This window comes from Acomys minous (genome assembly GCF_964271855.1).
Source record: "Acomys minous genome assembly, chromosome: 11".
Lineage (NCBI taxonomy): Eukaryota > Metazoa > Chordata > Mammalia > Rodentia > Muridae > Acomys > Acomys minous.
Genome location: NC_140492.1, coordinates 35,998,970 through 36,024,546, shown reverse-complemented (window position 1 = coordinate 36,024,546; position 25,577 = coordinate 35,998,970). Strand labels below are relative to the sequence as shown.

Here is a 25,577-nt window from a genome sequence, read left to right as displayed (position 1 = left end):
GGCTGTCAGCTAGTACACAATTCGTTCAGGATCAACTTATTTGTCTGGGCAAGTCTCCAAAAGTTTCTGTTTGGTTTATTTATTTTTTGACTAGCTTCACATTAGCAAAATAGGAACAGAAACGGAGGCATTTCTTACAGAGAAACCCATTAGAGAGATTCTTTTTCATTAAAGAGGTTTATTTATCATCAGTGGGTCCAGCCAGACACATAACAGGCGTTCACTGGAGGCAAACGACCTTCCAAGAGATAGTTCTTGTCTTTTCTTCTCTTCCACGTTGGTCTCCAGGCAGGACACATTACACCTAAAAGTTAAAGAGTGTTCTCCTCTGAAGTATTCATCTCTTCTCTGAAGACATTTGCCTGCCACACTCTTAGCTGCCAGGCTTGATCAAGCAGGCTGTTCCAGGCAGTTTGAGTCTCCTTTTGCGTAAGAGCGGTCATAACCACACCCACTAAGCTTGTATTACTGCTCTAGCCAGCTCTGAAAGCTTGTGGACAAATAACCAGTGGCCTAGATTATTATTTACTATTAGAAATAAAAATTAAAACGAGTCCTTCTGATATTATAACATATGTTGACAATGACATCTGAGTCTAGGCACCATAATGCTTGGAACAAATTGCTGCCTATTAGATCTGCTTTTGCCTTCATATTTTCAAAGTGTAGAGCTGTCGGGGAGGACAGAGTTCCACGAGAGTAAACCGAAGTCTGAATGTTTTTCCTAGGATTTACTCAGCCCCCTATTTACTTTTTGAGTCTTTCCTGAGCTGTTTGCAGCGAAGGGGCATCCACCTCATCCCCCATCCCCCCCATCTCGCTCGGCCCCTCGCCCCCCCCCGGCCCCCCCCCCCCCCCGCGCCCCAGATCCAGGACTAGTCTGCAATCCCTGTTTGATTATTTTAAGACACATGTGTCTATGTGTTGTATCTGCCCGCCTGCCTTCAGGCTTCCGGCCCCATGTTTTGCTCACTGTGGGCGAGTGAGAAGGGCGTTCGGAGGTGTACGTGACTAAACCGCCTCTCTTATCAGTCCAAGCAACCTCACAGTCCTCTGGTGGCTCCAGAGGCCGGCGTCCGCCCAGTAGGACCCACCTCTGTGGGCGGGGTAGAGTCTTATCTTCCAGTCCTGGAGCCATCAGGCGAGTGCAGGTGGCGATAGGACCGGACTACAGTTCCCAGCATCCTCGGCTCCCTCTTGCCGCCTGCGGCCCAAACCGGCAGCGCCAGTTCAGGCTCCTAGTTCCAGTCCGAGCAAGTCTCGGTCTTAGGGGCCTGGGGGCTCTGGCGGGTCTTCAGTACCGGAGCTGCCCAGTCCCGGCGGAAGATGGCCTTGCTGCTGGGCCGCCTGGGCGCGGGCCCCTGCTGGCGCGCCGTGCGGGGTGACTATGGGCAGCTGCGCGCCTGGTGCCCGTGCGGCGCCTCCGCGCGCGTCTGCAGGCTGCCTGGCACGGCTGGTACCCAGGCTCGCCGCGGGCTGGGCCACAGCCACTCGGCTGGAGGCGGGTCCCGATTGGGGACCGGGCTGGCCGCGGCGCTGGCGGGGTTGGCAGGGCTGGCAGCCGCCGCCTTTGGACATGTGCAGCGGGCGGAGATGGTGCCCAGGAGCTCCGGGGGGTGTGGGGAGGACGATGACGAGCTGGCCCGCCGCTGCAGCGCCTTCATGACCTTGCCTGTGACCGACCTGCGGGAGCTGCGGAGGAGGCCAGAGGACATGAAGACCAAGATGGAATTGATGATTATGGAGATCCAGGCCCAGGTGTGTCGGGCGCTGGCACAGGTAGACGGAGTCGCCGACTTCTCTGTGGACCGCTGGGAGAGGAAGGAAGGTGAGGAGGATCATCCTGTCTCCTGGTTGGGCAACAGTTGTAGTTTGGGATTGGGGATAGGTTAAAGTAGACAGTACTCACTGCGGTGGGGGGTGGGGTGGGGGTGGGTGAGGTCATCTGTTGAAAGGGACACCCTTAAAAAGATTGACATTGAGAGAACCGTTCGCTTTCTGCTTGTAGATGTGGACCCAGGTGTGCCAACAACGTAGGGCAGACCATTTAAGAAGTATTGGAAATCTAGAATTGAGTTTTCTATAGCTTTATTAGGGAACATTTGCAGGCAGCAGACTGAAGCTGGCATGTTCAAAGTTCGTTCCTGAACAGACACCCCCCCCCCCCCAACACACACACATTTCATCTGCTAGGATGCATTTGTCCCTTGTCCTAGAGAGGCAGAGGGAACACTGATCTTTCACGTCTACTAGACACCCTGTGTCAACACTCTCCCCACCTCTTTTTTCTTTTTCGGGGTTACAGAAGAAATATTTGATTGATGTTTCAGTAGCTCTTGATGAATCACATCATATTTCTAGAAGGAAAACATTTCCTTGGAATCCCCAAATACCCACCCATCCTTGTGGAGCCCCGCACCGGGGACTGTGTTGCTCCCTCGACACTGTCCTTGCCTGTTCTCCCCTCCTATCTTGATCTTAAACTTGAGGATTGCTGATTTTTTTTTCCCAGCTGGAACTATAACACATTTTGAGCTATGATACTGCCACATGTATATTAAATGGTGTTCAGTCTGACTTTCATAGTTTTCCATCTCGTAATGCTTTAAAGTAAAGGCCGCCGACCCCAGCTGTGTGATCTTGGATGTGGCCTCCTGCTTCTTTTGAGTTTTTTTTTTCTCATCTGGAATGTTCAAGGATTGTGCTAGGTCATCCTGGGAACATATACACCCTTACCAGCTCTTAGAAATAAAAGAACCCAAAAATTAATCCTCGAGAACAATCCTATTCATATACCTAAACAATAATATATGCTTTACTTAATTTAAGGTGCTGAATCCCCAAAGAGTTTGAATAGCTACATTTTAAAATTGCATAATAAATTAGAGGTAAATATCAGACTGAGGAAAAAGCAATGAACCGATATGAAGTTCTTGTGTTCATTAAAAATAGAACACCATTCAATGTACCCACCCCTGCCTGTAACATTAGCTTTCTATTTTGTGAATAGCAAATGGTTCTTTTTTTGGCGATATTTGAAGAAAGAGTTCTTAGGTGATTTATTAGGCAATGGCACGAGAACACAGAAGAAAAAAGTCATTTTAGCGGTTTGTATCTGGGCTCAATGTTTTCCTCATATGAGCAGCTTAAGACATCAAGCTAAGCTAATGACTCAATTTATTGCCCATAAAAATATCTGCTATTAGTGATGGTTTTGGAACCAGAGGAGAGTGAGCTCCTCATGCTGTCACGGACATGGGAGAGTGGTGTCCCATAGGATGGTCCCCTATTCTGATTTTCTGTTTCTATGGACAGGAGGTGGCGGCATCACCTCTGTGCTTCAGGACGGCCGTGTGTTTGAAAAGGCTGGGGTGAGCATCTCTGTCGTTCATGGGAGTCTTTCTGAGGAAGCAGCAAACCAAATGAAAAGCAGAGGAAAAATTCTGAGGAGGAAAGATGGTAAATCAGACAAACCTTCCTGCCAACTGTTCTCCCGCCAGTTTTACTTTAAAAAAAAAAAAAGTTTAAAAAGTAGCTCTTCCGGAACAGCCATTGGATGCATATGCCCAGTAACTAGGTTCATATGCTTGTATTGTGGAAATTAGAAGTTAAAAGACAAGTTACAAAGCGGGGTATGATAGTGGATTCAGAAATCACGTGGGAGTAGTTTGACAAGCAGGCGACTGAATGCATCTCACTGTGTTATTTTCCTTCCCAGGTAAATTGCCATTTACTGCTATGGGTATAAGCTCTGTGATTCACCCCAAGAATCCTTATGCACCCACTATGCATTTCAACTACAGATATTTCGAAGTGGAAGAAGCTGATGGTAAGCCCCTCAAAAGTTGTGCAGAATATCATCGTGCAAAATCAGTATTCTAAAGAACTCAAAAGGTGCCCTATCAAAAAGTGAGAAAGTACAAATTTCCTAGACTCTCCAGGAATATCATAGGGGCTTCGTCTCGGCAGGAAGTACAGGACCTGAAACATCAGAGTGGTACTGATTCTCTCCTCTGTCCTCTGCACAGAGTGGCTTTGTGAGCCGAAACTTCAGTCCCCCACCCAAAGCCTTTGCCAATATAAATTGGTTATTTCTGAAATTGAGAACTTGCCCTTGGGGCACGAACACAAATATATATACTCTATAAACACACAGTGCGTGAGAACTTGAGTTGGGATCCCATGCCACACTCATTTAGAAAGCCAGGAGCTGGGAGGGTAGACAGGGGGCTATCTGGAGCCAGGCAGGGTAGCTAATTGGTAAGCTCCAGGTCCAATGAGAGACCCTGTCTCAAAACATGTAAGATTGAAGAAGACATCTGACATTAGCTTCTGGCCTGTACACAAATGCACCTACATGTATGGGCACCCGTGCACACTGCACACACACAAGCACTGTCTACTCACAGGTACACATATAAAGGTTGGTAACGGGTATTGACAACTTCTAGGTAAGAGTGAGTTTGTGAAACAATTGTTCTTACATGGCAGGTTGCGCCTTTAGCGGGTGTTTTCTCCTTTTCTGGGGCAGAAGGAAGATGTCAAGGGCTTTAAGTGACTCCTGATAGTGGGACCATAAGAATCTCTTGGGTGGTTTTATTAAATTTATGCATCTGAGGTAGCAGTTGCCTTTTCTTTCTTTCTTTCTTTCTTTCTTTCTTTCTTTCTTTCCGTTTTTCGAGACAGAGTCTCTCGGTGTTAGCCTTGGCTGTCCTGGGCTTGCTTTGTAGACCAGGCTGGCCTCGAACTCACAGTGATCCGCCTGCCTCTGCCTCCCGAGTGCTGGGATTAAAGGCTTGCACCACCACAGCCATCCAGCAGTTGCTTTTTCATATAGTGATCTAGCTGAGATATTTGAGCTGTGGGATCCTAATGTTGAGCCAACGTTGAGATTCACAGCCGACACTATACGAACTGCTGCTGCGCGCTGTCCTCCAGCCCATCTCCCTGCAACTGCTGCTCTCTCCCCGACTTCCAGCTCCTTTTCTTCCTGTTTTCACATCTTGCCAGCCTTAGCTTTACTGGCTGTCAGAGCTAAATTCCATTAGTTAGCCGTGCTTTGACTGCCACCCATTTTCCTGCTAACGAATTAAGTCGCTAGTCCAAGCAGTGGTGGGCTTGGGCCTCCGCACAACATTGCTTCAGCTGCCTTGCTTTGGTAGGTATCACGCACTGGTGGTTTGGGGGCGGATGTGACCTCACGCCAACATACCTGAACCAAGAGGATGCGGTCCATTTCCATCGTACTCTAAAGGAAGCTTGTGACCAGCACGGGTCAGACATCTACCCTAAATTTAAGAAATGGTAAGCTCTTGAGACTGTGTTTTCTGTTATCTTCTGTTTGCAGAGACTTGCCTGCGGGCCTTATTTATATAAAGATCATCAAGGGAACTTTTTTTCAAGTTAAGGACTATTCTACATGTGGAACAGTAGTAGGTGGTGTCTTAGGACGCTTGTTTTATTAGGCAGAGGACAAAAGCATCAAGAGTAGGTTGAGGGACTCTTGCTGGCTCAGAAGGGCGACCTTTAACACACATGAAGACATTCTGTAAACATTTCCTTTTGGCCAGCCTTTTCTCTAGTTGTGCATGCTTTAGAGTCACCGCTTTTAATATTGAAAGAGACCTAAGGTTGCTTACAGCACCCTGCTGTTGGCACATGAGTTCAGGCTTGCACCTGAGCTGGTATCTGTGTTAGCAGAGCCTCACCCTTTGCCTCTTGTAAAAGCAGCAGTGCCCCCCAGAGGGTGGCATCGCTTTTTTTTAGGAAACACGGTAGCAGCCTAGTATTCTTGTTTCACTTGCTGGAGTTCGTAGTGTCCCTTATCCTTTAGATTGGCTGGTTTTGAATTGCCTCCTTGCTCTGAAGGGCAGAGTATATAGCACGTTTTGCCTGCATAATAGCTGCAGGAAATCTGGCTCTTCCGGCTAAAGTCCTAGTTTCATAGTTGTATAGAAAATAAAGGTACTGCTGGTGTGAGTCAAGGAGAGTGCTCTGAGGCTAAGGGCCCATGTCGGCTTCCACGTGTGCCTCGTCCTCCCTTTCGGCCCAGGATTCTACTCTTTACTCTGCCGCATGTTCTAGGTGCGACGACTACTTCTACATAGTGCACCGCGGAGAGCGGAGGGGCATCGGAGGCATCTTCTTTGATGATCTCAACTCTCCATCCAAGGAGGAGGCGTTCCGCTTTGTTAAGACATGCGCTGAAGCTGTGGTTCCTTCTTATGTACCCATTGTGAAAAAGCACTGCGATGACTCATTCACCCCCCAGGATAAGCTGTGGCAGCAGCTGAGGCGAGGGCGGTGAGTGGCAGAAGTGGAGGGGTCTAATAATAGCAGCTGTTGTACTGTTTTGGCCAAATGCTTTATATAATTAGTCATGCCAATCCACACTGTTATTTTGCACTAAAAATTAATTTGCTGACACTGTATAGTCGATGGCACAGGGTTTACTTAGTTTACCTACACCACAAGTGCTTGTGGTAGGCATGGCAGGCATTTGTATGGTAAATACTGGTGGAGTTTAATTCTCTTCCGTTCCCTTTGACCACCTCCCATTGGTGGGGAGGCCCGGTGGCACTCAAAGAAAGAATAAGCAGGCTACCAAGATGAGACTTGATAGCCTATGACCATATAGTGGGGAGGAGGTCCCCCTTGGTCTTAGACCTAGGGGAGGGGAATAGGATGAAAGTGGGAAGGAGGGAGGAATGGGAGGATACAAGTGATGGGATAACAATTGAGTTGTAATCTGAATGAATTAATAATGATGATGATGATGATGATGATGATGATGATGATGATAATAATAATAATAATAATAATAATAATAATTCTCTTCAGTTCTCAGTGATGGCTTCTAATGTTCTGCCAAGACGAGGGCATCATGTAAGCTTCCATTCTGCTTACAAATTTAGAGTCACACTTTAAAAAGAGTCATCTTGAATATTTTATGAAAGCTGTCTTACTACAAACAATCCATTTTAAGGATTACCCTCCTTATTTTGGACCCCTCACTATGCATATAGCCCCTGCATATGAGGCGCTTTGTGTCTAGCTTTCCCAGGAACCCTGTGAGACACACAGCATTATTTTACTGATCACCAGTGGTCCTTGCCGACTAATTCCTTCGTCCAAGATTACGCAGCAGGTCTGATAACTTCCCAGATATGAAAATCGCCCTGCATGTGCTTTTCCCCATACTTACCCCCAACCCCTGGCTGTCTGTTGACCTTGGTGGGCTCATAAGTGGTGAGACAGGCTGTGTTCAGTCACAGTGTTCTTGTGACCACTCCACATAGCCACGCTCAGCCCCCACCAGCCTCTCTTGGCCATCTTAGTCGCTTGTGTGCCATAAGTCACAGTCACTGCGTGAGTTCTTCTGACTCATGTTCCTTCTCTCAGGCATCTGGGACTTTGTGCCCTAAGGGGGTAAAGCTGTGTGTGCCTTGAAGAGGCCATGAAGAAGTCAACTTAAATAGGCCAAGTTTAGAGATAATTGCTTGTATTTGCCTTCTTGGGTTGTTTGTTTGTTTGTTTGACTTAAATGATTGTGTCTGGGCCCTGTGTAACAACCCGATGAAGTGAAAATTGATTCAATATTAGCATATTTTAAAGCAATACATGTTTGGCACCCCTTCCCTCCTCTACTTCCTCCTGTCTTGACCACCCCCCCAAAACACCCAATTTGTCAAATATACCCTTCCCATTCTGTCTTCCTTTCTCTAATATATCTTGGACTCTTTGAGGTTAGGCATAGCCCTGACTACACAGTAGGCATAACAGATATGCAGAAAGTGGCTCACAGTTCAGTAGGGAAGGTATTGCTAATTAAAGCTCCGTTTCAGTATGGGACATATTCTGTACGCAAAGCTGGGAAGTTTTGTGAATCCTACTTAGGCAATGCTCTTACACAACATTACCAATAGTCTTGCTTGTCTGTCTGGTTTTTCCGTCATTTCGGCAGGCTGTTCTGTGAGCTCTGCTCTGCGTTGCCTGTCTTTTGAGTTAGCAGCTATGTGGAGGGTTAGATTAATCCCTCATGGCTTAGTATGTCACTAATCTTCAAAGAGAAGTGCTCTGTCACCCTTACCTCTGGGTTGGAAGATAGCCTTAGAGTCTGGGGCTTCAGATAACCTGAGCGTCATCGTAAAGACCCACAGTGGTCAGCGCTGGCTTCAGTTTCTGACACTGCATCCTAACTTCTATCTGTACCCTTCACAGCCCTCTTCCCTCACGCACCTTTCAGCAGTCATTTGCGTCTCCTTTGACTTCATTTGCCTTCTCTTTTGTGCATTTCATCATTGGTCTTTTCAGTTACTACTGTTGTCTTCTTTGACCTTGAACTTTAGTCTCCTCGTCATCTTTTACAGGAAAATTGGAACTATAATTTGAACTAATTTTTCTTTTCTTAATTTGGGAAAGGGCAGCAGGCTAGAACAGAGGCATCCGTGAAAACTAAGAGATTCTTCACAGCCTGGGGATTATAGGAACGGCAGAGGCTAGATACAAAGAAAGTACTAGACAGGTCAGCTCCAAGTGAAAGCTGCAAGAGTCAGGGATGGTGTTGAGACAGGAGGCAGCAGGGCTCAGAGCCCAGCAGAAACATGCTGTAAGGTGTATATTGAGAGCTCTTTTACAACAGTCTCTAAGACGGGACTTCATGTCACCGCTGCCTCGTAGAGAACATGTAGTAGAGATGCCATGTCAAGTGAAGGTCGCTAAGTGGCCAAATCCGTTCTCACAGTTACAGGAATGAGGTTTTTAAAAGTTGCTTGAACTATCTTTTGAGACACGTAGAAGAAGGCATAAAATAGCCATCAGAGCATGAAAGCCAGGCAGTGATAAGTAGGATGGAGACAGAAAAGAATCCATAGATACAGTTGCTTAAATTTTTTCACGGTCTTTGACAACATTCCCCACAAAACATGCCTTTTCAAAAGTGATTCTAGGATTCTAGAATATACCCACATATACACATATATACATATATACACATATGCATATATATATTTATATATATTGCTGTTGATGGACGTAAAGACAGCAACCTGTGCACTAAATAAGAATGTCTGAGGGAAGTTTGGACCAAAGAGTAGTTCCTCATTGAGTTGGGAAATGACTGAAAGGGGGCTCTGTAGAAACTCATTTTAAGAATCATTCTGAGCTGGGCATGGTGGCGCGTGCCTTTAATCCCAGCACTCAGGAGGCAGAGGCAGGCGGATTGCTGTGAGTTCGAGACCAGCCTGGTCTACAGAGAAACCCTGTCTTGATAAACAAACAAACAAACAAACAAACAAAAGAATCATTCTGAATTCTTTAGGACAGTAGAAACTACAGTTTTAATGAAGAGACTTGAATCCTGTGACTTAAAGGTGGAAACATGTTTGGGCTAGATGGAATTCGAATCTGCTTTCCTAATAGTTAGTAGAAAATTTGGACTATGCACTGAATATAAATTTAGCTGATACCAAGATATTTTTCATAGAAAATATCGAGTAAAACTAAGCACTGAATTGCAGGGCAGTAGCTTCCATAGTGACAGCTGTAACCACTAGGGATGGGTGGTCCCATCTCTCCTGATGCTGTGTAGGGAAGGAGGAAGATGCAGGCTGTTAGTCACTTAATAGACTGCTCCTTGCTGAGTGGTACCTGGTCCTTACCTGTAGAAGTTCAGCACTCCTAGCCTAGTACCGTGAGTTACAGCGAGATGAAGCTCTTTTTTTTCCTGCAATTCCTCGGGCTACAGGGAGGACCAAGCAGTGTTACCCAGGAAACAATGCTGTCTCTTTCTTAACTGTTGTGCATGCGGGATCCCAATTTGTATTTGTACTGTTTATTCATGGGGAAAACATACTCTTCTTGATTTATAATTGCTCTGTGTTGGGCACAATCCATGTCCAATTGTTCAGTGGGTAGAATGCCCTTTTATTTATGCTTTTCCACTGGGCTGTAGGCTGCTTCTGTGTTCTGGCTCCGGTTGATAGGGTGAGCGGGGGACTGCTCCCCCCTTGGTGTTTCTTATGGATTTCTGGAAGATTTCACTAACACCCCCTTCCTGTTATTTGATGTCTTTATGACAGGTATGTAGAGTTTAATCTGCTGTATGATCGGGGCACCAAGTTTGGCCTCTTTACTCCAGGGTCAAGAATTGAAAGCATCTTGATGTCTCTGCCCCTCACAGCCCGGTAAGGAGACAGTTCTTTACAGTAGCTCCCTGTGCCCAGAGGATCTGCACGTCATTTTGCTTTTATAAGAAAATTGTGGGTGACTAAGACACAGATTGTATTTTGTAAGAAGTGACAGGATGAATGTCATAGTCTTGTGTTTGAGGACATGGAGAGGGTGCAGCGAGCGGGAAATGGTGTTTGAGGGGTGAGGTCGGCCTTGATCACAGCCTTGTTTCTGGAAGGATACATTTGTAAACATTAAGCCAATATGTACCTATGTGTCACTCAAGGTTCTACACTTTACAAAACCTTAGTTTATAATCAAAGTGCATTTTACCTTTATGATTTTAATATTAACCCAGATATATCTAAGACTTACTAAGAATTTAACCTCTTAAGTAGCAGGTTTCTGTTTTTTGTTTTTTTTATAAGTATGCAGGTATAATACAAGTATTACAAGGGGCGAGGCAGGGTAGGCACGGGGAGGTGCGGGGAATAATGCATTCTTTTTACTTTTAGGGTTTATTCTTCATTAGCTATGTATGTCACTTAGTGTTATTTTGTCTTCATTTTCTTGCTTTTGTTTTGGTCGTGTGTAGATGGGAGTACATGCATTCGCCCCCAGAGAATTCCAAAGAAGCTGAAATTCTAGAAGTGTTGCGCCACCCGAAGGACTGGGTGCACTGATGCAGCAGAGCACCATCCCAGGGCCTGCTGGACGCAGGTGTGGTCTTCCTGCACCATTGCCACCGTGTGGCAGGCCGTCCCGTGTGTGCCTTACTGTTCAGCCTCTGGGCACCACCTCTGGGGCACGTGCTTTTGAGCTTTTCTGGTGCTAGGGGGTGAGGTGGCAATGATGGGTGGGGATGTAAAAATATCAGATTCGTTGGATCCAAAATCCATTTGTAGTTTTTAGAATCCTTTTCTATGACCATTTGTTCTGACATTGGGTTTCCAGGTCTTAAGATAAGGGAATGTATATACTATGAAATGAGCCAGGAAACTCTTTATTTTCTTTGTTGCTTGAAGTTTTAGTTTTTTGCCATAGATAATTTTTTGGGAGATACATTTTATCTTCATTAGTTTACTTAGGTTGACCTTCTTGGTAACTTTAGAATGCAATTTCAAGCCAGGCGTTGGTGATGATCGCCTTTAACCCCAGCACGTGGGAGGCAGAGGCAAGTGGAGCTCTGTGAGTTTCAGGTCAGTGCTAGAGTGAGTTCTAGTACATCCAGGGCTACACAGAGAAATACTGTCTCGAAAAACAAAAACAAAACAAAACAAAACAAAACAAAAACCAAAAAAAAAAAAAAGTGCAACTTGAAGGAATGTTTTTCTTTGTTATTTTTGAAGTTTCTTAATGTAATATTCATGTATTTTTCACTATAGACTAGAATATTATAGAAATACTCATTTTTATAAAGGTAGATATTTAGGAGTTCTAGAAATTTCCTTAAGTCAGTTCCTGTATTATATATGATGACCTATAGTTTATAATTGTACATGACATTATTATTATTATTATTATTATTATTATTTAAATAAGAGACATACATCTAAGTGCTTTTTGTAGGATCATAAATTGCTGACACTGGGCTTCTATGTAATTTTGAAAGCAAAAGCTTATATCCCTGGATTCTGATACTTAAAGTTTTATATTTCAGACATTTAGATATTGTAGTTTAGACTAAGAACAAATGAAAAACATTTTCCTTCTCTAGTTACAATGAATGGAGCTAGTCTAACATGTGGGCATTTTATATTTTTTTTTAAAAATGAATCAATAGAAATTGTTCTAGTTTTCAATTTACAGATTCTTCAACATTTTTGCTTTAAAAGTCACAGAAGATTTCTTAATATGTAGTTTAACTATGTAAATAATAGTATGACTACACTCTCTTATTTGATGTATAATATATTGAATTTGTAAGAAGCAGTGTGTGATACATATTTAAATATTATCCTAGAGTATGTTAAATGTTAGTGATTGTATTTGGCTCTTTTAGGGTGAAAAAAAGCCTACAAATTCTTCTACATGTCTTACATAGATTCAGCTAATAAATTTTATTTTCAAATAAAACAAGAAAGTGTTTATATTCTTTATTTTATTGGGCTATCTTAGGAATACAAATATTTCTCAGTACAGTAATAGTTCCTTAATCCTAGGTATTTTACCCAAGAGAAATATACATTTTTTTGTTTCATTTTGTTATCAGTTTTAGTAAGAATAGGCAAAATTAAAAACAACTCAAGTCAAATTAGCAGGTAAATGTATAAACAGTTTGTAACTTATGCAGATGTTAAAACACAGCAACAAAAAGGAGGTACCAGCTGAGAAATGCAAGTGTGAGAGGCGTCACAAGCACCATGGTGACAGAGAGAAGCCAGGCACAAGAGTATTTGCTGTCAGATGTCATCTGTGAAAACCAGACCAGGGAGACTTTATGCAGGAAAGCGGTCAGTGGCTTCCACAGGCTGCAGGTGTGGGCTGAGGTGTGATCTGTGCTGAGATTGAGGTGACAATGGTTATTAGGCTCTATACATTTATCAAAATTCATTGAACTCAACATTATAGAATTTTCTTATATCTGGTGTGTATATGATTTGGATGTCTGGCTGCCTTTTAGAAACTAAAAGTGTCAAGCTGAGCGTATGGTTCAGTTCTGAGCCTGTCTAGCAGGCATGAAGCCCTGAGTTTTATTCCCAGCACAAGGATCTCTGGCTGATTCCGTTGTATTTAAGGCCTGTAGGTGACAGACACACGACAAAGATGAAAATTTAAAACCCTATGTGTCCATTTTGAATTCCTCAGTAGCCACTGCAGAACCATGTTTGGAAGACCAGCAACAGTTGCCGACTTGAAGAACATTCTGTTTTTGGTTTTTTTGGTTTTGTTGTTGTTTTTATTTATTTATTTATTTATTTATTTATTTATTTGAGCCAGGGTTTCTCTGTGTATCCTTGCCTGTCCTAGACTCACTCTAAAGACCAGGCTGGCCTCAAACTCACAGCCATCCACCTGCCTCTGCCTCCCAAGTGCTGGCATAAAAGGGGTGTGCTGCCATCCTCTGGCCATTGTATTGTATTGAGCTTCAAAATGAATTGCTCTTTCAAAATCTTTTTCCTTTTTTTTTTTTTTTTTAAGATTTATTTCTTTATTATTTATACAGTGCTCTACCTGCATGTACACCTGCACACCAGAAGAGGGCACCGGATCTCATTATTAGATGGTTGTGAGCCACCATGTGGTTTGCTGGGAAGTGAACCCAGGAACTTTGTAAGGGCAGACAGTGCTCTTATCCTCTGAGCCATCTCCCCAGCCCCACTTTCAAAATCTTATGTTCTAAGTTTACTAGATGAAGATACGCATCCACGTGGTATGATACCTAACTTCTGTTGTTTTACACTGGTCTGTTGTTGGTCATAAGGGTATCTAGGGAAAGATGTAAATACACAGGGGCACGTATCCAACGCCCGCCACAGTGCTCTGCTTACTCACATGGTCTGATTTCTGTTACTATGATGAAATACCAAAGGCTGGGTATTTCATAGAGAAAGGTTTAGATTGTATAGATGCTAAAATTTGAGGACCAGGCTGCTCTAACAGTGGCCTTTCATAAGGGCTCCCCCCCCCCCCCCCCCCCAGTTTACAATATGGCAGAGAAGAGGGAAGGGAAGAGGCTATCTACAGCAGAAGCCCAGCATGTGCAGTGGACATCCTTTTTAAGTCAATCATAACTAATTTCTGAGGAACCAGCATTTATCCCTTCCTGGGGCAATGTGTCCAGTACCCTAACTACCTCACCAACCTCCACAGACAGGAACAAGTCTACAGGGTGTGGACCTTCAGGAGCCAAACAACAGTGCTTTGGCATGCCCAGCTCTGAGCCAAATAATGTTTCTTCTATAGGACACATCCTTTCATGTGTCTTTTGTTATAATTTAACAAGACACAACTCACCTGAAAGTGTTTGAGAAGGAACTTGGCCAGGACCTCTCCCAGTTCCCTCCATGGTAGATAGTAGGCCACAGTGCCTGTTGGGGGCTCAGAACACATATTCCATGCAACAAGATGAAAGCAGGATGTCTGTGGCCCAGAATATGTGAAGGTAACTTACTGGCGCCATCTGCTAACCTAGGCCTAGTCCTGGAAGCTTCTAGCCTCCATACAATCTAATCTAGGCCTAAAGTGTTTTCAGCCTCTGAGATTTATTGCTGAATAAGCTCACCCTTTCTGGTTCTTTCTGACTTGTGGCTGGTTCAACTCAACTGTCTGGCTCAAAATTTCTCTGCAAGCTGACTGATTCAATCTGGCTTCTCTTTTGCCTTCTGACTGAATTGCTCTCTGCTTGGCCTCAAACTCACTCTGGCAATCCGTTCTAATCTGGCTCCTTATTCTCTGCCTTGTCTCTCTTCCCCTGTGTGTAGCTTGTTCTCTCTACAACCTGTCTCTGTAAAACTGTCCCAGCAAAACTGCCTCCTCTCTTCTCTGCACTTCTCTTAAGTCTCCTTTCTTTCCTCTCTCTTTTCTTGAGAGTCAGGCATATCCTATTCTGTCAAATCTTTCTCTCATTAGTCACTTTGCTGCTCAATTAGACATCACTTTAAAATATGGCTGCTTCCTTCTACACACGGACTTCACCTTCATTGTTTAGAATTAGAGGTGTGTACCAAGGGCTGCATTCTACAGACCTAGAAGGTCTTTGGATATGATCAGAGCAGCCATGTTGCTGGATTAAAATTCTTCTACAGGTCTAACCTCTGAAGTTACGTGTTGTCACTTGCTCTGCGTTCTATTGCTTCCCATGTTCAAGGGGGAGGGAGTTTCTTTCCCATAGCCTGCTTTGCCTCCAGTCACTGTGGGTCCTTCAGAATTGTTTATCTAGATCCTATTGACACTTCTATACTGAATATTCAAAGCAAGTCCTATAGAAAATTCTAAATTAGCTTGACATTGAAAATGGTCCACTGTTTGACTCTTGCTGCTCTTCAGCCTCTTGTGTGTTTCTTCTATGCACTTTGCCTTCAGACTATTTTCTGAGCATCCTCTCAGTTACGCTGCCTCCTCTCATCTTCTGGGAATTTCTGTCTTTGCTTGGCCTATCTCCTGCTCTTCTGCATCACTCCATGCCTGCTCCAAATCTAAAAATCCTGCCACAGACACAGTCTCCTCTTTTTGTTCAACACATTTCTTATTTTTATTATTACTCTCATTCAATGTAAATTTCATTAAACACAAAACATGTGAGATGGGGTTTATTTTCGTTACCTCTGAATGCCCAGTTAAGCCTTTATTTTCAACTGGTTTTGTAGAATATTTTGACATCAAACTTAACATTGTGCGATGAAACCTAATCTGTGAAAGCGGAGTTCCAAGCCTCTAGCTAGAAAAGCCCGTTTAGAAACTGTGTTCCTGCCACAAATATTAGCTATGTGTTTAATAGCCCACATACTAAAATTTAGTTCCTCCCAAAGAAATATATCTGTTAATTTCTAGTTTCATAATATACCTTAATCAGAATACTTAAGTTAGTGAGGCTAGGTGCTTACAAATCCACCTAGTGACTAATCCTCCTGTGCTCCTGAATCCCAGCCACAATAGAACTTCACAGACCAGTTTCTACCTGTGGTTTTAAACCAAGCCCACACTGAGGCATGCTTTCCACGCAAGGCAGTTAAACTGCATTCCAGCGTCCCAGCAGTGTTTCTGGTTCACCTCTAGAGGTTAAACTCATTCAACTGGTATTTTAAACTGTCTTTTACCTGCAGTCTTTTGTATCTTTTACATTTCAGAAACATGTTTTAACATAAAATTTGGCATGATATAACCCACTGTATTCTCAACAACTTACCACAAAGCTGGTCATAGGATGACAGTTGCCACATTGCCCTGTCATAGGTAATTTGGTTATCAAATGGTTGGTGAGGCCTCCAACTAAAGTTCACTCTAGTATTAAGACACCGACTCTCCCTCCCTCTGTCTCTCTGTCTCTCTGTCTCTCTGTCTCTCTGTCTCTCTGTCTCTCCCTCCCTCCCTCCCTCCCTCCCTCTCTCTGTCTCTCTCTCTCTCTCTCTCTCTCTCTCTCTCTCTCTCTCTCTCTCTCTCGGTTTTTCGAGACAGGGTTAATCCATGTAGCCCTGGCTGTCCTGCTGTCCTGGAACTCACTCAGTAGATCAGGCTGTTCTGCCTGCCTCTGCCTCCTGAGTACTAAGATTAAAGGTGTGTACCGCCACCACCTGGCCTGAAAAACACATGGCAATTTTTCCCTGTTCAAGTCTGACTATGGTCAAATGGGTAAAGCAGGAAGCCCTTTTCATGATCTGTTCCACCTGGGACGTACGTCCTCCTAACCACAAGCTACTCAACTTATCAAATACTTGAAGCTACGTTTGTAGCTTAACTTCTTAAAAAGAATTGGTTCAGTAAATATTCTTGCCAAGTGGTGCTGATGGACGCCTTTAATCCCAGCACTCAGGAGGCAGAGGCAGGCAGCTCTTTATGAGTCTGAGGACAGCCTTGTCTACAGAGTGAGTTCTAGGGGTTACACAGAGAGAAACCCTGTCTTGAAAAACCAAACCAAAACAAAACAAAAAAGCAAAACAACAATAACAACAAAAACAACCAGTACATCAATAATATATATTGGGGCTGGAGAGCTGACTCTGCAGTTATGAGTACTAGCTGCTTTTCCAGAGGACCTGGGTTCAGTTCCCAGTATCCAGGGGATCTGACACCCTGAAACAGACATACATACAGGCAAAACACCAATGCACATAAAATATCTTTATAGGAAGCAGTGGACAAGGAATCTACTTTTCCTATTTTAGCAACAAACAGGACCTAGGGTACCTCCCTTGTTCACAGACAAAAGCAGTCTTCTTATCTGGCTCCCAGCCAGGGAGTAGAGGCAAGTTATCCCTGAGATCCCACAATCATTGATTGACAGCATCTCTGTGCTGTGGTATGCCATTAAATGTGAGGTTTGTTAAGTTGCAGTAGATAGCTGGAACATGTTAGGTGCCATTAACAAAAATGAGGGAACAGTGTGGATGAGCTTAAATTGCCTGTAAGCTACCCATGCTATTATTTAGAGATGGGCATCTACAGCTCACGAGGAAAGTTCAATCTAGAAGCATATATATATATATATACCTATTATTTATATAAAGGTGATAATTGGGAAAGTGGAGGATGATGAACTGCCCAAGGAAGCGAGTGCAGAATAGCGAGAAAGGAAGCCACAGACTGAATCATGGCAGAGAAACTAGGAGAGGAGGTCCCGCGAGAGGAAGCCACGAAACAGCTCATATAAATGGAATAGGGAAGATAGAAAGGCCATGAGGTGTGCCTCTGCAGCAGGGCGAAACTTTACACCTGCTGCTTGTGAAACAAAGAGAAGGCGATCATGAAGTATATGGTCTGTGGCAACAGGTTTGATCAGTTCGGAATCAAATTAATATTTTACGAACAGTGTAGTCCATTAAGTAACACGGTGTTCCCGGTAGTAAAGGCCAGGGAGTAATTATTTTCACAGACCTGTGCAGTGCCTTCAGCTTGAGCATAAACATGACGTTCTTCTAAGAACCAATAGGTGGAGCCGTTCTGCTCAAGAAATGTGATTCTCGGTTTTGGAGAGGTTGGGGAGGTAATGGGGAGGGAAAAAAATGAAGAAGAAAACTGAGGAAGAAAGAAGGAGAGTAAAAAGAGGAGGGAGAGAGAGAGGAGGAGAGGGACACACAGAGAGAAAGAATGCTCAGGAGAAGGAGGAAACAGAATAAAAGAAGATGGGAGCCTTTGAAAGCGCGCTCAGTTCACTGCCGTTTCTCTAGAGACTTTCCAAACGCGCTGTTGGCAACTCCGCCCGGTTAGTTTGACTGCTGCCCATCTCTCTTCGAGTGGCTCCACCATGTTCCTTGTTTCTCAGTATTGCCAGGAGCCTCTGCACTTGCCTCGGACTACAGTTGCAAGAACGTCATTCGACCGGAGCACGGTTATTGTTGGAATTCCTATAGGTCCTAACCTGGAGTTCCCGGATTTCTTGAGAAAATGTGTGCCTTTGTATGAGAATGAACAGAGATAGTTGACTTTCGAACAATAGACGATCTGGAAGAAATGTCTATTTGCATACAGAGGCACTAAGATACGGATAGGAAGATTCTGGAGGCAGCTGGGGGACAAGAAGAGCTAGCTACTTTTGGTGGGGATACCAAAGCCTCCAGAGTAAAGTGGTTTTTCTTTAGAACTACTTGTTTTTTCTGCAGGAACTCACTCAGGATCTGTCCCCACCACCCACAGAGTAGTTCACAACTTGTAGTCAGTCTTACACTGTCTTCTGTCTTCCACTGGCAACATGCATGCATGTGGCGCACTTACATGTGGGCAACATGGCCATACACATAAAATAAAAATATAATTTTAAAGTAGAGTTAAGTTGGGCAGTGGTGGCACTCACCTTGATTGTCAGCACTCAGGAGGCAAAGGTAGGTGGATCTCTAAGTTCAAGGCCACTCTGGTTTACAGAATGAGTTTCAGGACAGCCATGACTGCATAGAGAAATCCTGTCTCCAGAAAAGAAAGAAAGAAAGAAAGAAGAAAGAAAGAAAGAAAGCCAAAGAGAAAAAGGAAGAAAGAAAGAAAGAAGAAAGAAAGGAAGAAACTGGTCAAAATAAACAAAAGGCCATAAAGGTTTTAGAGTGCTTGCTTTAAGATAAAAGGTGAGACGAGGAAGGGACTGATGTTTTCCCTTTCAAGCCTTAATTATCATTTAAAAATGGTTAAACTAAGAATAATAGAGATATTCAAGACCTTTGGGTATTTTAAGTCCTCAAAACATCATTTTAATCACATGTAGGTTTCTATGAGCTCATGTTTCTTATTGGAAAGGGCTTCCTTTCTGTTACAGTAATGCTTCTATCATGATCTTCCATCAGCTTATCAGTTCTAGAAGCCTCTTCCTGTTGCTCATTATTGCTAAAACTATCACCTTCCAAGAAGCTTTAAGAAGTCAGAGGGCAGAATTGCTTTACAGCTCCTAATAGTTCTCCAGGACCTAGTGGAGTCCTACACTTTCTACCTTTGCTATCGAGAACAACTTTTGTTCACAACATCCAGCTTGTTAAAACGCAGCTTCTGAGTACCACAAAGGGCCTGGGAAACGTGCTTCCGAGGGTGGGTACCGAATGGTAAGAGATGTGTGACCTCCTGAAATGATTCGCCTCCTGTGTGCCCTGGCAAGGTCGCCCCACCAGGGGAAAGTGATCAAGCAGTGGGCAAGAGACAAGTTCTGTTTCATATATTAGGGGACCAACATGGAGACTGAGCTGCCTATCAATTACATCTGAGCAGGGGGTTCATGCTTACATTGAAAACAACATCTGAGGACCAACCTGACCGCTCTTCCTGGGGGTTAGGTTTCCTCAGCTCTAAAGCCCTCTGGCTCAGCCATGCACTCACTGTTTTATGCTTGCTGGCAAGAGACGCAAAGGGCATCTTATACGCTCTGCAGGACTTCTTGCACAGTTGTGTTTCCATAGAAGGAAGTTGGAAAAAGCATATTCTGGCTTTTACAGGTCCACAACCTTTTTTTTTTCCAAAGTAGATTTTCATGACAAATGGAAAGAGATGCTATCTAAATGGTTAAAAACAAAAAACAAAACAAAACAAAACAAAACCTCAACCTTATTTTCTTGGCCATTAGCAGACTAGGGAAATGAAAGGAAAGTACTGTAATTATGGAACACACTTCTTATATCCTTCCCTGCTCCTCCATTTCTTCCAGATTAGAGGAATGAGCCAATTGTGCACTGAGAAAACGTGTGTCGCATTTACTGAAAAGTCACACAGTGTGCAACCTCACTCTATTCTGTCACTTCGTGGTCTTATCTGTCTGAGATGCAACAGAGACAAGCACAGGAGATTGAAGGCCATGTACTGGTTAGGGCAAATGGGTCATAAGCTAACTGTTTCCTCCCGAGATCGTCGAGGTTGCTGTGCATGTTGTTTCATGGTTTGGTTTTTGCTTTGGCCAGGGTCTTATGTGGGCAGGTAGGGTGGAGCCCTTCCATTCTTACTCTAGCATTGTGGTGACATTCTGAGTTCACTAGTATTTGTTCCTCATTTTTTTTTTTTTGTGCTCTTCTGAAATCCTTGATACAACTAGAAATGCCCTTTGCTTCTCTTACTGACAAGTATAAAACGGTCAGGAATTTTTGTTAGCACAGAAAAGCAGTTCAGAGTGGGAGGTGTGTACAGAGACAACATAACATCATGTTTTCATTACTCCTAACATCTTCTTCACCCTCAGACGCTTTACTTTTCCTCCATCAGAAAATAGTTTAGGCTGGGGAGATGGCTCAGCAGTTAAGAACATTGGTTGTTCTTCCAGAAAATAGTTTAGTAACAGAATACTTACAAACTTCAGGTGGGAGCTGAAACAAAATTCATTTTTTCATTTACTCTTCTCCAACTTTTAAATTTAGACTTTATATTATTATTATATTATTATTAGCATTATTATTACTACTACTATTATTATTACTATTATTATATTATTTTGAGACAGTTTCAATCTGTAACCCACAATAACCTAGAACTCACATGCTTACCTTGCACTTATCACAATCTTTCTGCTTTGTCTTCTCAAGGGCTGGCATAGCACGTATGACCAATGCCTCTTTCTTTTTGTTTTTTTGTTTTTCGAGACAGGATTTCTCTGTGTTGCCTTAGCTATCCTGGAACTCTCTCTGTAGACCAGGCTGGCCTCGAACTCACAGAGATCCACCTGCCTCTGCCTCCCAAGTGCTGGGATTAAAGATGTGCGACACCACCGTCCAGAACCTCATGTTTTATAATGAAGATTTTTGGCTCTAAATTATACCTAAATCAAACCTTTGTGGTTTGATGTTTAAGCCTCTAGCTTGATCGTAAGACTTATTGTCTTGTTATATAAATGCTTTCTTTCCCTTGAGTATGCACTGGGACTTCGATATCTCATCATCATCAGTTTTTTTTTTTAAAGATTTGTGTAATATTGAATGTAGCTTGCATAACTTTTCTGTTACGCAACTTCTGTATTTGATAGGAATCCATTTGTTGAGTTTATGACGACACATAATGGAACATAAAACACAACAGAATGAATTCAGTTAGACAAGAGAGCCAACAAAGGGAGCTAGACATAGCTACTGATGAACCAAAGACCAAGGTCCGCATCCAGACACCTAGGGCCACAAGTCTGACGGCACCAGCTCCTTCTTGTTCAGTTGAGCAGCTTCAAGTCCAACTCTATACATACATAGATGGGCAGAACCTACTCCTTCTAGGCTTCTCCAAAGAAACAGAACCCACAGGACATGCAGTGCACGCACGCGGAGAGTGAGATCAGCTTGAAGGTCTTGGCTCACGTGAGCATGGAGGCTGGCAAGTTCAAGCTCCACAGTGATGTTGGCTGGCAGATTCCCTCATGTAGAGGAAAACCAGTCTTGTTTGGTTTAGAGCTTGCACTAATGAGATGATTTCTGAAGACACACTACCTTCCTCAAAGTCCACAGAGTTGAATGCAGATTTCTTTTGCAACCATCCTGGCAAGCCTGGAAGATGTCTCAGTAGAGGGAGTGATTGTGGCAGAAGCACCGGGACCTGGCATTGAATCTCCAGCATTCACATGAAAGGAGGCAGAGGCAGAAGACTGATAGGACCTACTAGGTCCTGTCTCAAAGGAATAAGGGAGGAAGTAAAAAGAAGAGTCTGCCCAACATCCTTCTCTAAGTGCTGCACAGTATACCCCAGCACCTGTGCCCACACTCCCCACGCTCACACTTTAAAAAGTACACGAGAGTCTTGCAGATGCTGTGGGCAAAGCTCTTGGCACAGTACTCCCAAAACCCTCGTGAAGCCCTGGGCTTGATTCTCAGCACAGAATAAAATCACATATGGTATTGGATATGGTGGTACATGCCTTCATTTTCAGCATTCAGAAGGTAGAGGCAGGAGAATCAGACATTCAGTGGCTAGCCTCAGGTACATAGTAAGTTCAAGGCCAGCCTGGCATACATGAGACACAGCATCAAACAAAAGCAGAACACCAAATCAAGCAAACAAATAAGAATAAAACAACAACAACAACAACAACAACAACAACAACAACAACAGTGTCTGACAGCAAATCAAAGTACTTTCCCCAACTCATAAAATTCTATTATGAAGCAGGTGTGGTGGTGAACACCTTTAATCTCGGCACTCTGTGGCAGGGGCAGGCAGATAGCTGTGAGTTCGAGGCCAGCCTGGTCTATAAAAGGAGTTCAGAACAGCCAAGGCTACACAGAGGAATCCTGTCTTGAAAAGCCAAAACAACAACAACAAAAATTCTGTTATGACCCAATCAAGCCTGTATGAGGGGTGTGGATCTAAAGCTCTCTGTATGAGAGTAGAGCTATGAGTGTCCTTCAGGAAACTTCTCAGGACTGAGTGATCCAGTGTGTCTGCTATGAAAGGAAGAGCACAACATGATCTGCTGTTTCATGTCTTACTTCCTTGCAGAGGAAAACCTCTTAAGTTCTTTTTTAAAGGGAAAGCCAAAACAAGGATAAAATAACACAAGAAAGTGGCAAAATGAGAAACTTCATAGTCAGAGACCCCAATATAATAACTCTCTATGCTGTCCCCTTTTCCATTTAAGCTGCCACCTTAAATATGGACCAATATTTTCTGAACACTTTATTTTATTTTATTTTTATATATTCCCATACCATTGGAGACTAGATCTCAGGCCACTCACACTTGAGACCCAAGGGAGATTCTGTACTCAAGTTAACTTGTGTGAATAACATGTACTTCCAAACCTCCACGTGAGACCTTAATGAAACCGTGTGTGGGGAAGAGTTCTCCAAAGTGATGACTTTGAGTCCTCAGCACCCGGGCTAAAATAAAAAGAGGCTGGGAGTGGCCACACACACTGTGGGAGACAGAGCAATGTGGATGCTGGTGTTTAGTGAGTCAGTTAGAGACACACTGAAGACACTAAAACCAGCTGGAGGAGACCATGGGATTGGCTGGCACTTTAAAGATGGGAAGACGATGTAGAAGTGAGATCAAGCAGAGAGGAGAACTTAGTTCTTTTCATCCCAGCCTTTCCCCCTCCCAGGTGAAATATAGATGAATGGAGATACTTCATATAAACAGAAGCACCAACAGGGTACTTTTTATTTTCTCACATCATCACACATCAAGTCATAATGATTTTTAAGTTAAAATTTTTAGTAATCTGAAAAAGTGCAGATAGATAGCACACATAGTCAATATAATTTTACTTGGGAAGAAAATAAGATGTTATCTCCTACACAGAGGGCTAGTTGTTTTACCGTGTGTTGGCTTCAAATCTACTGCTTGGTTTTTTGTTCTGTTTGTTCTCTCTTTGTGGTCAAGTGCAAACCGGAAGTCCATCTAGGTAGAGCTGAGAGCTTTGCACCAGGGGCAGCAAGTGAACCTGGCCCACATCAAAGGGGGGCCAAGCAGGCTGTTTTTTGTCTCTATGCAAGGCTTCGTACCCTGAAACTCTACCCCAGTGGCCCACCTAGGACGGCCTATCCCACTTTAAACCCAAGAGTATTGGTATCCTTATCTCTCATATGACTCTCCCATGACATTTGGTAATATGATTTTTCTCTTTGTAAATTTAAATATACATTTAAATGCTCTATGTTGATCCCTTTTTGGGGTTAGGAGTGGGATTTCAAGACATGGCCTCTCTGTGTAGCCATGGATGTCCTAAAACTCACTCTGTAGACCAGGCTAGCCTTGAACTCAGAGATCCACCTGCCTTTGCCTCTCAAGTGCAGGATGAAAGGTGTGTGTGCCACCATGCCCCACTTCTACTTTGCCTCTTATTGGCTAGTCCTGAAGTGAACATGCACTGAGGGGGGCGACTCTACCAGGAGTTATTTCTAGACACACGTTGACATCTTCATGATGTGGAGCAATCTTAGTGGGAGGTTATCCCTAACAATACAAGAGTTTGGAGGAATGGAGTGTGTGGTCAATATCTAATAGCCAAACGTTGGCCAGAAGAGGCTATCTCTGAGATGTCCTCTGAGTCACTGATGAAAAAACAACAGCTCAGTAGGCATGAAGATCTCCCCTCTCGTCTCAGTTGTTTCCAGGCCCCAACCACGATTTGCATTTTGTAAGGATCTGTAAATATCTTGTGGTTCATGTGCTGGTAAATGACTCCTATAGTTATGAAAACAAGTCCATCGTTTTCCTCCTCATCTTTTTCATATTAAATAAAAAATAGATTAATATGGTCTGCTGGGCTTTGAATTTGGGAATGTTAATAACATTAAGGTCTTGTTGGCACAGATTTTTTTTTGAACAGTATTTATGCGTTACTTGATACAGCTATAGAAGTCTGGATAGAAACTTGCTATTATGCACCAAACCACTTCCTTCATCTGTTTACTCATTAACCTGTAGTTTTGGAGCCAAACCCTTCACCACTGGTAGGGACTTCTGCTTGTAGCTAAGACACTACATGAATCATAAAAATCATAACAATCACAGAGAGCAGGAAAGTGTGAACTCAGAGGCCAGATCTTGAGGTTAGAGTCTCATGTAAGTGGCAGGTACCTTGACAGAGTGAAAGAAAACATCCTTATGTTAATATATATAAAGCTTGATACAGGCCAGGCCCATGATAAGTGTTCACTGTTGTCATTCGAATCCCACAGTGTCAGGTCATAGCCTTGGTTTGATCTTCTGTAGTCAGAAACTCTGGCTCAGTAAGACCAGAAGGCTGAGCCTGTCCTTATCTTATCCCATTTGATTGCAGCATCGATTCTCAAACTGTGGGTCAAAACCCCTTTGGGGGTTGAATGCCCTTTTCACAGGGGTGGAATAGCAGATATCCTGTATATTGAATATTTACATTATGATTCATAACAGTAGAAAAATTACAGCTATGAAGTAGTGACAAAAATAATTTTGCAGTAGGGGTCATCACAACATGACGGACCGTATTAAAGGGTTGTGACATTAGGAAGGTCAAGACCCACTGGATTAGTCATCAGAACTTAGTTTTGAAAGGGATAATTGTCTTGGTCCATTTTGGTTGATAAAACAGAATCCGTGCACTACTTTGTAAAGAAAAGAAATGTATTCTTGCAGTTCTGGAGATCCCAAACTCAAAGCCAAGCAAAATCAAGCAAAGGGACCATGCTGCTGGTGCTGACACTCTGCAGCCCTGAGACAGTGCGGGGCTCCCCAGTTCAAGACAAGGCAAGCATATCAGTTATTCCATTCTATACCAAAGATGATGACCTCCCCCCAGTAACCCAGTCATCCTTTAGGAGAGGAGGATCTTCTTTATACAGTAACTTCTCCAAGTTGGAGAGTTGGCAACATGAAATTTAGGGTAC

The 25,577-nt window shown here is 43.4% G+C and overlaps 1 protein-coding gene across 1 annotated transcript; it reads left to right on the top strand.

The window, feature by feature from the left end:
• The first annotated feature begins 906 nt into the window (after nt 1-906).
• On the top strand, nt 907-11,064 carry CPOX (coproporphyrinogen oxidase). The gene is made up of 7 exons (XM_084800472.1): nt 907-1,828; nt 3,316-3,459; nt 3,719-3,829; nt 5,163-5,304; nt 6,085-6,303; nt 10,080-10,184; nt 10,766-11,064. The coding sequence occupies exons 1-7, from the start codon at nt 1,327-1,329 to the stop codon at nt 10,851-10,853; spliced, it is 1,311 nt and encodes a 436-aa protein (XP_084656598.1). The 5' UTR covers nt 907-1,326; the 3' UTR covers nt 10,854-11,064.
• Nucleotides 11,065-25,577: the final 14,513 nt, after the last annotated feature.